The 9720-nt window shown below is 40.9% G+C and overlaps 1 protein-coding gene across 2 annotated transcripts; it reads left to right on the plus strand.

The window, feature by feature from the left end:
• Positions 1-3801, plus strand: LOC149379351 (Zinc finger C-x8-C-x5-C-x3-H type family protein). 2 transcript variants are annotated; one of them, XM_089603267.1, is made up of 8 exons: positions 1-320; positions 712-796; positions 888-1028; positions 1131-1219; positions 1784-1972; positions 2142-2272; positions 2357-2462; positions 3362-3801. In XM_089603267.1, exons 1-8 carry the CDS (start codon positions 156-158, stop codon positions 3557-3559), a joined length of 1104 nt encoding a protein of 367 aa, XP_089459393.1. In that variant the 5' UTR covers positions 1-155; the 3' UTR covers positions 3560-3801. The 2 variants fall into 2 exon arrangements, with proteins under 2 accessions (XP_089459393.1, XP_089459392.1); XM_089603266.1 differs by having other exon boundaries at positions 3-320; positions 1128-1219.
• The last annotated feature ends 5919 nt before the right edge of the window (positions 3802-9720 follow it).

Raw genomic sequence — 9720 nt, forward strand, 5'->3', positions numbered from 1 at the left:
GTCATCATCCTCTTCTACTTCTCCTCTATGCCAAACCCTCTGAAATCTCCAAGAAAGAAAACCCTAATCGACTCTAATTTATCCACAGACGAAGAGCTCGTCTTCTATCGATTTGGGGGTTTTCGGATCGGAAGTTCTCAATCGCCGACTAAACCATGCCTCCGAAACAATCGAAAGCCGACGTGGCGAAGAAGCAGAAGGTAGTCGAGGACAAGACATTCGGGCTGAAGAACAAAAACAAGAGCAAAGCTGTCCAGAAGTATGTTAAAAACATCCAGTCATCTGCTCAGCCCAAAGTTGACCCTAAAATGGCTGCCAAGGTTTCTCTCCATTCCTCTTTTGATCTGATTGTCTGTGTGTTTATACAAGTTAACAAAGTTTTTATTTTTCTTATTCGTATTCGTATAGTTTTTTTAGGCGTATGTATGTCTACGAGGATTGACAATTATTGAATGTATTTAATGATTACTTATCGTGTTTGGAAGTCTTGAAAAAAATGATTAGTTGAGCACATAGGAGAGTGTAGAAGAATACGTGAGCTTAGTGATTGATATAACGGGTAGATTTCGATACCTTCCTATGTTTATTCTTCCATTTATTTTTGTTCTCAAAAAAGTTGGCCATACAATTTGCGTGATTTTTTTATAATTTAATTGAGGAGCTGTATTTTCATTGAATAAATGGTAATCTTGGACTGGGCATCGTTGACAGAAAAAGAAGGAGGAAGAGAAGGCTAAAGAGAAGGAGCTGAACGAGCTTTTCAAGGTTGCTGTTAGTCAACCGAAAGTACCAATCGGTATGTTATTTATTTCAACTTCGTTGTTTCTGATATTGGTAGTCGTTGGGATGTAATGTGATTTAATTTTTGCTTTTGAGAATTTTTCTAGGTGTTGATCCCAAGTCTATACTGTGCGAGTTTTTCAAGGTCGGACAGTGTGTCAAGGGTTTCAAGTGCAAGTTCTCGCATGATTTGAATGTCCAGAGGAAGGGTGAGAAGATCGATATTTACAGTGATAAGCGCGATGAAGGTTTGTGAATATCTTTTAGTTATTCATTTATATGAGATGTTGATCATTTATGAATGAATGAGTGTGATCAACCCCATTTATGGTTGTATATTTGGCCAGAAGAAACTATGGAGGATTGGGACCTGGAGATGTTGGAAAAGGTCGTCCAGTCAAAGCAGACCGAGTATAACCAGAATAAACCAACTGAAATTGTAAGTCTTTTTGGTGCTTTTAAAGCATAATCTAATTAGGTATCTAAATAATCAGTTTGGTTATTAAGGTAGAATTTTAAACAGTTTAAGATTTTGCACTTTCTTTAGGGAAATTAGCAATGTCTGGCTCTAGGGTTCAAGTCATCACGAAAGAAAGAATGATAAAAATATGTTTTTGAACATTTGAATGAAACTGTCAAGCCAGTTTTTCACTTTTTTATTATAATTAGACCTTTATTTAGAAGTAGTGGCTTTTCCTGAAGTGGTGATGTCTACTCATGAGTTAACTGCTGATTCGTATTATTTATGAAACCTAATTGTGCCTGCCTCTACAATAGATACGTGGTTACCACCGAATCAATCATATCATCCCTAGTTCATCTATTGTTGAGTGGTCTTGCATATAACTTTAATTTACAATGGAACCTCACTCATTATAAATTAAAAAAAAAAAGGATATGCTTCAGCACCCGAGTTGGGGATTTTATATTCAACAATTTCCCCCATGTAAAGATTCAGCTCCTGAAAATGGGTTTTATAAACTTTTTAATGAACCATGTCCAGGTTTGTAAACACTTTCTGGAAGCAGTAGAAAAGAAACAGTATGGATGGTTCTGGTCTTGCCCAAGTGGTGGTAAAGAATGTCATTACAGGCATGCCCTTCCTCCTGGCTATATTATGAAATCTCAAATGAAGGCACTTCTGGAGGAAGAAGGTGACAAACTTACTGTTGAGGAGGAAATTGAAGATCAGGTAAACTTGAAACATTGATTTATTTATTTATATATTTATTTACGATGCATCTTATTGGTGTTTAAACTCGTGTTAGTGTATCTCATGCTACACTTAGTTCTCGCGCTTAACCCTCGTTCATTTTTGTTTTTTAATTCATGGATGTTTGTTTGACTTCCAATTATTTCAGCGTTCCAAATTGAAAACTACGACCCCTATGACTCCTGAATTGTTCTTTCAATGGAAGAAGAAAAAGATGGATGAAAGAGATGCTGGCCTGGCTGCTCAACAAGCAGACAGAGCAAAGAATGACAGAATGAGGTTTTCCATCTCCTGCTTGCCACATGAATCATGTGATAATTGTTTTTATATAATTTCAATATGATTTTACTCTTTCCTTTTCAGTGGTCGCGAGTTGTTTCTATCTGATGCTAGCTTGTTTGTGGATGATGCTGAGGCGTATGAGCAATACAGTAGACGAGATGAACAGCCTGAAAATGCAGGAGAAAAGGTTAATTATATACTACTCCTTTTAGCAAACTTTACATGTTTATTAAGTTCCAAGCTCCAATTGATTAAGTGTTTTTCTAGAGGAAACACGGGGTTAATCCTTACATGTGTTTTTTCTTTTGCATGAATTGATGACCTTCATTTATTGTTTAGTGGGAGCAATTTAGTTTAAACAAATATTGTTGACTTGGTGCTGCTGCATTTCTCGAGTTGATTGGTCAAACATGATTTACGCTATCTTGTCACCTTTTTATTGTCCCTATGATAATATTTTGACAACACCATCAACTGAAGGAATGTATTGTTAAACTTATTAATGAAATATTGACTACAAGATAATGCATGGAAAATGAAATATTAGGCTAGGTAAGTAGATCATGGGAATTATTCAGGACAGGATCTGGGTTCACATTGACCATGTATATGTCCATTATCCAGATACTGAAGATAGGACTCTTGCTTTCTATTTAACACGGCGAGAAAATTTGTTTTTGAGTTTTACTGTGTCATGCTACTGATTTCTCAATTATTCATTGTCAATTTGCTACATGTTATTTCTTTTGTGGCAGTTAACATGTGCTGTGATGAACTATAACTTATTGCAACTAAACTATAATATGTCACCCCGAAGAATATTAAGTAAAACGAATATGTTACAAAGTTGGAAAACAAATCAGTTCGCATGCGCAGGTTGGTCCACAATCATTGTGTATCAATCTGAAGAATTCTACAAATCGTGATTTACATTCATTTATTTAGAGTTGAAATTTCCCCTAGATCGTAATAAGAATACTATTAGTAGATGTTGAGGTCGTTTCTCTCGAGTTTGTGAAGCATTGGTATTTTTTTTCCCCTTCCCTATCTGACAATATAACTGCTAACACATTGTCTCGCCATCAGATTAACCAGAATTCAACTTCCGGGATTCCAAGCACCTCTTCTGGTGTTGCTTCTGGGTCTGAACCAGTCTCGAACATCGATGATGATGATGATGATGACGACGACGATGAACTTGATCTGGATGAGCTAAACGAGCTTGAAGCAAGTCTGTCCAAAACCTCCATTCAGATCCGCGAGCCAGGTATTGAAGCATCTTGAATGAAAGGCTAGTGTGTACTAATACTGGCTGTGTTTCCCGTGTCATTATGGCCGGGATAAAGCCAGATTCGTTGTCCCAATTTTAGGACTGTTCAAAGAGGAATAATGTATATTTTCCTTTTTTTTAAAAGGCTCGGATGTTGTGAGAGTTGAAAGTTATACTGATGTTGGTGATTGGAAATTTGGAATGTGGTTTATCCTTTTTTTTTTAAATCCAAAGTTCCCAATTTTGATCTTCTTCAGTTTTCGTGTGAAATCTATGTCACTTCAGTCGCTCAACGCAGGTAAGATTTGAAGACGAATGAGATGACATGACTACTATTTAGTCCTGCAAGGTTAGTAGTAAATAAACAGAACGTATATAGCTTTTGACAGCCTCGCATTCTCCACAATAACTTGCATTTACTAATTCATTAATAATTAATACCCTCAAAGTTTTATATCCCCTCTCTTTTAAACCTTACATCTAGGGTTTAAATAAAGCCTTCCGTTCATGCAAGCAGTTGGTAACTTGAAATCAACTTTATTATATTCGTGACATAGCTCACAGATGTCTTTAGTGTATGTATGATGTATCTACAAGATATAAACAATATATTTATAGGTCTATATATCTATAGCCACCTCCAATTTAATTTTTTTTTTATTTCCTGGTAAATTTATCAAAAAATTAGCAAAATAGCCAAATCAAACCTTATGATTTGCTATTTAGCCAAGGTTTTGTAAATACTAAGTAAATAGCCAGGCTGATGACGTGGCCCAATAATAGGTTTTTTTATTTCCGAAAATTGCCCATGTGCGTTTGAATTTTGAATTACAATTTTTGAATTTTCGGTATAAATGTTTTCCCGAATTTATTTGAATTGTTTTCCAATATAATATGAACGTGATATGGTCAATTTATGTTTCCTTTATTTTAGGGAATAAATTTGCGTTGGTGTTATAATGCAGTTAAGTTTTTTGGTGTTATAAGTTCAGGATACGACAAATTATGCAGTAAATATGCGTAAATAAACACTTACACGAATCCAAAAATAAAAGTTCTTAATATTTACATACATTTACTACACATATTAACAACCATTACTGTTGTCAAAACCAAGGATTAAAAACTCGGATTTACTGCAAAGTACGTCAAAACCTATTCAAAACTGCCAATATTTACTCTGATTTTTTTTCTTAATGGCGTATGAAAATGGTTGAGAGATATTCGGAAATCAATTGCAGTTAATGTTCCTCGTTTTTCGTTACACGCTGTTGATGTCGAAATCCGTTCCTCAACAATCACGATATTATATCTATTATATTGAATATATCGACTTATTTATATGGTATGGATCTCAAGAATTCGTCGTAAATGGAATTGAATTTCGGAGTAATAACGAAGAACGACTTAGATAATAATAGAAACAAATTGAGGAAATAACTTTTATTATAATTGATCACGATCGTACATAGAACTACAGAATATATTTTGGGAATACAGCATATTGAAGGTACAGAAAGATGAAAATCAATGTCCCCTGCGAGATCCGCTGTTTCCTTTATTTATAGATGAGATCGTCGCTCCTCTTCCGTCGATCTGGTGGACACGTGGTCGGTCTGAAGCGTTCTGCGGTGCTGTATGCGGAGTGGTTTGGCCTATTCCTTCGCGGGGTGATCAGCTCGGCGACCGCTTCTTCCGGATTCGCGGGGTGGTCAGCTCGGAGACTGCTTCTTCGGAGCTGAGGAGGCAGATGCTGCGAGCTGGTTTGTAGGTGTAATCCTAATCCGAGCGGGCTGGGCTTGGTTGGATTTTATTCACCAATCGGGGCCCAGGATGTAAATCGGGCCTTTGAGAAATAGCCCAAATTACAAGGATTTATTCTGGTATCCACAATAAGTCCCCCAAAGCATAGTTAATTTATGCGAATATTAAGTGTGCTTTAAATTTTTGAGCCCGAATTTTCGAACTGAATCCCGAACTTGCATGTCCACGTGTAGTAGTCATGATGTCCATAATGACAGGTGTCAAACTGAATTTCTCCTTTCTAGGCCGAATCAGTTATGATTCCTACTTGAGTGGAATTTGAAACGACGCTGTCATCCCATCGCTATTAATAAATAGGGCTTTTCGCATTCTAATCGATTTACTCGTTTTTAATCCCTCGAAGATTCAAAATCAGGTATCTTTCGTCTTCTTTTTTTTTTACTCTCTTTATTTTTCTCGTCAGAGCTTATCTCTCTAGGCGTTCATCTCACTGGTTTTTTTTTTCTTACTTCTGACCGGGTTACAAAAAAGGTTTTCTTAAATGTCTACCCAAAACACTCCAGAAAAGCTTGATGAGATTTCTAAGGACCTCAGAGGTCCCACCACGGTTTCTGAGGACGAACTTGTCGACTTTTTCGATGAATTTGATATTCCTCAGAACGTGGCCTTAGCCCTTCCTAGTCCCGAGTTTACAGCATCAGATACCTCTGCGGGCTATTGTTGCGTATATGAAATCTTTTTCAGGGATTGCGGGCTGAGATTTCCTGTAGACCCTTTGCTTTTAGAATATCTAGAAGCCCTAAAAATATCCATTCCCCAAATGTGCCCCAATTTCCTTAGGAAAATATCTGGGTTGATTACCTTAGCCAAGGAGAACGAGGTCGAGCTCACGGTGGCCGACCTGGTTCGTTTAGGTCATATCAAACGTAACTCCAAACTTACCCCGGTTACATTGTATCTTGCTAATGCTGCGGGTCGAGGTGTTTTAGAGGGGTTACCTGAGAAAGACACTCATTGGGGTCGGAGAAGATTTTTCTTTGAGATAAATGAGCACTCGGTCGGCTCGTTTCATCAAAGGTTATGCCTCGAGTGGGCTTCTTCTCCGGGTATAGAATTAGGATTTGTCATTCGCTACTTGGTCTTTTTATGATATGTCAAGAATTGATTTTTGTGATTTTTTATATATATATATATATATATATATTTTTATAGCGAAAATCACGGCGCCCAAGGTTGACGCGGAGTTCCTGGGAAAGCTCGAGGTATTGCGAACTGGAAGTTTGGACTGGAAACACTTCAACTCAGATCGTTTCGTCGAGTCGGGTTATTGGGCTCGTCCTGAGATTGATCGAGGTGTTCCTGGTGAGTATAACCTATTATTTTTTTGGACTTGCAGAAGGTGTTGTATTGGAATGTTTTTTTTTTTTTTTTTATTTAAAATTTTTTAACCATAGGCGAGGATTGTAAGCGGGGTGACATGGATGCCGAAGTTGACTATGTGGCTGAGAAGAAGAAACTTCGTCAAGCCAAGAAGGATGCACAGAAAGGCGAGGTACCCCAAATCCTCGACGGTTCGACCGCTCCAGAGCGAACAGCGGAGAAGGAAGATACTTGTGGGGCGAGCTCGCCTGGCCCGCCTGATGGTGTTGGAGTTGAGGGACGCGCTGAGAAGAGTCCTCAACCCGTCCAGGCTGATCCCGAGGTGGCGTTGCGATCGCCTGTGAGTGCTGTGAAGAGAAAAGCCGGGGTGGTTAAGCCGACTCCCGAGGTCGAGGTCGTGGCCAAGAAGGGCAAAGGAAAGAAGTCTTCGAAGGAGGGCGTTTTCATTTCGGCCGCCGAGGTGGAGAAGGAGGAGAAACGGGCTGCCAAAAAGAAAAAGAAGGAGAAGGTCGACTACGTGGGAAGTGGTGGTGAGGCAACTGTCGAACTGCCGGGATCAGTTGCTCCGATTGGGTCCGCCAAAAGTGACGGGATGGTGGATACTGAAGGTAGCTCGCTCCCAAAGAGTGCTGCTCCAAAGGAGAGGGGCGCGGTGATTGGTCCCGGCGAGCTGACTTCTTCGGGTCCCACGTCCCCTGACGAGGTGCCTAAATCGGACTCGAAGCCGAACAAAGTGGTGATTCACTTTGAGCGTAACCACCCCATCTACGAAGACGGCAGTTCGTCAGCCTTCCTGATGAGGCAGATCAGGTACCCTACTGCGCCTTTGGGCAAAGTAAGGGCTCTGAGGGGTGCCAACATCTATAGGGGGATGTCTATGGCGGCCACGAAGGTACTAACTCTTATTGAGTTGTTTGTATATTATCCAATATATATATATATATATATATATATATATATATTTCTTTTTATCGTTGCTGATCTCGTCTGGTGTTTGTCTTAATAAAGTATCAAGCAGAGATCAACAAGGGGGTTTATGCTTATGAGCACAAGATCCGAGTGGCGGAGAGAAGGATTCGCGAACTGGAACGGTCTTTGGAGGCTTCGAGGGAGCGTAACGCCGAGGTGAAAGCCTTGGAGGGAGAGGTGACCGGGCTCAAAGGCGAGCTGGCGAAGAAGGAGGACGAGCTGAAGCATGCTCGACTTGACCAAAAGATGCTCCGTGACCTTGGCATCGAGGCCCAGGCAGCTCGTTCAGAGTTGTCAGAAAAGGAGCGGCAGCTCAGCGTTGCTCAATCGGAGATCGAGGAGCACCGGGATCGGGTCACCGCGCTGGAGTCGAGCAACAAGGATTTGAGTGCCTTTGCCAATCGAGCTGCTGCTGACTTCAAGCGGGCTAACGCTCTTATCGCTCATATGCAGAAGAGTGCCAAGATGATCAAGACTCAGGCTACTCGGTCTGGTCGGAAGGCCGCATCTGCGAAGTATCGGAGCATTATCTCTAAATACCAGGCTCACCTCGCAGCTCGTGAAAAGAAGGCTGTGATCGTGCGGAGGCTTGATCAGTGCCGTGCTGCGGCCGGGGTGCTGGAGGACGTGGTGGTTGACGAGCTCGATGATGCCACCGAAGTTCTTCAGGAGGCGAAGGACGATATTGCCAAGTTCACCGCGAATCTGTCCGCTGATCCTCTCCCCGACCTCGCAGGTGCGGAGGATGTGATTTTCACTCCATACTCGGAGCGGATATCCCCCGATGGCGGCTCTGAAGATGTTTCGGTGGCGATGGACATCGATCAGTATGGCTCGAACGATGGTCTGGCTATGGCGGGAATACCTGAGGGGACCGAGGTCGTCCAAGATGTTCCCGAGTCCGGAGCCTAAGGATTTTCACAGTTCATTCCAGTTGTTTTATTTTCTTTTGAATAATTATGAGCCCGTCTGTTTTTGGGCAAGACTATTATGCCTTTTTCTTTGTAATAATTATCTGCTCTGATGATTTTGGCCATGGGGTCGCTTTCATCGAGCTCGTACTCTTGTTTGACTCCGGGGTCGGAGTTTTTATTTGGCTTCCGTGCATTTGTGATTCCTCGATTTTTGCTAAGTCTTTTTATTTCGACTGCTCTTATGTAGGATAGTTTGGATCCATTCGTTACACATGAGGAATTCTTCTCCGTACGTATGTATTAATTGAGTTCGTCACAGGCGAGCTTTCAGTTCGCTCAATATACTGCCGAGCTGATTGATCAGTCTGCTACCTAGTCGTTTACAGGATTTTGCTAAGCCTTCTAACAACATCTGGCGGATGATTTACTGTATCAACTTGATCAGTCCTTATTCGCATTTCTTGGTGAACTATTTCGTTGATTATAGGTTGCGTGGGAACTGCTAAGCGTTTTTAGCTTGGTCCTTATGGTTTTGTTATATGGCAGATTACACACTGGATAATCAATCCTATGCCGAGAATGGTTCGGGTTTGCTTTTCAAAGAAACTGTTTTGGTCCGTAGTTGTTTCCTTTTCTTTTTCTGGTGACACGTTGTAAAAACTCGCGTCCCGATTGTGCTTAATGTGTGTCTGAATCTCCGAGGAGTGATGCCTTTATCTCGGCCCGCTGCTCGATGTTCATCGGACTTAGACGTGTTCTGATCATACTCTCGATTTGTGAAGTATTGTTTTATGTATTGGTTTTCAAGAGCGTGTGAATGGTCCTTTAGTGAGGTATTCAGACGCTTTGATGGCCTCGATGCCTATGGGAGGTGTTTGCGTTTTATTTTATCCCATCTTAATTTTCAGTATTTCAAAGGGATCCCATCTTAGTGTTACCCAATCATACTGAGAGCCTCGATGCTGTGAGGATATCAAGGGTCCGTCCTTGATCCTGTGAAGGTTGATGACTCGGTTGGTGGTGATGGGGTACCAAGCGGAGTCAAGAGTCCGTTACTCGTTGTCTGTCGCGTTACAGACCTCGTGTTTAAAACTTTGGATGGGGCTGAGCCTTGGAGTCAAGGTTGCCTACGTACCCAATGAATGGGA

Source organism: Urtica dioica, chromosome 12, assembly GCF_054948205.1.
Source record: "Urtica dioica subsp. dioica isolate 48M chromosome 12, U.dioica_male_clone48M_v1_H2, whole genome shotgun sequence".
Classification (NCBI taxonomy): Eukaryota; Viridiplantae; Streptophyta; class Magnoliopsida; order Rosales; family Urticaceae; genus Urtica; species Urtica dioica.

What these genes read in the sequence shown, in the direction of transcription:
- LOC149379351 (XM_089603266.1), top strand. Translation starts at nt 156, where the DNA reads ATGCCTCCGAAACAATCGAAAGCCGACGTGGCGAAGAAGCAGAAGGTA. An exon ending in ACCCTAAAATGGCTGCCAAG is followed by an intron (nt 321 to 711) that starts GTTTCTCTCCAT and finishes CATCGTTGACAG; the next exon opens with AAAAAGAAGGAGGAAGAGAA. An exon ending in GCAAAGAATGACAGAATGAG is followed by an intron (nt 2,273 to 2,356) that starts GTTTTCCATCTC and finishes TTTCCTTTTCAG; the next exon opens with TGGTCGCGAGTTGTTTCTAT.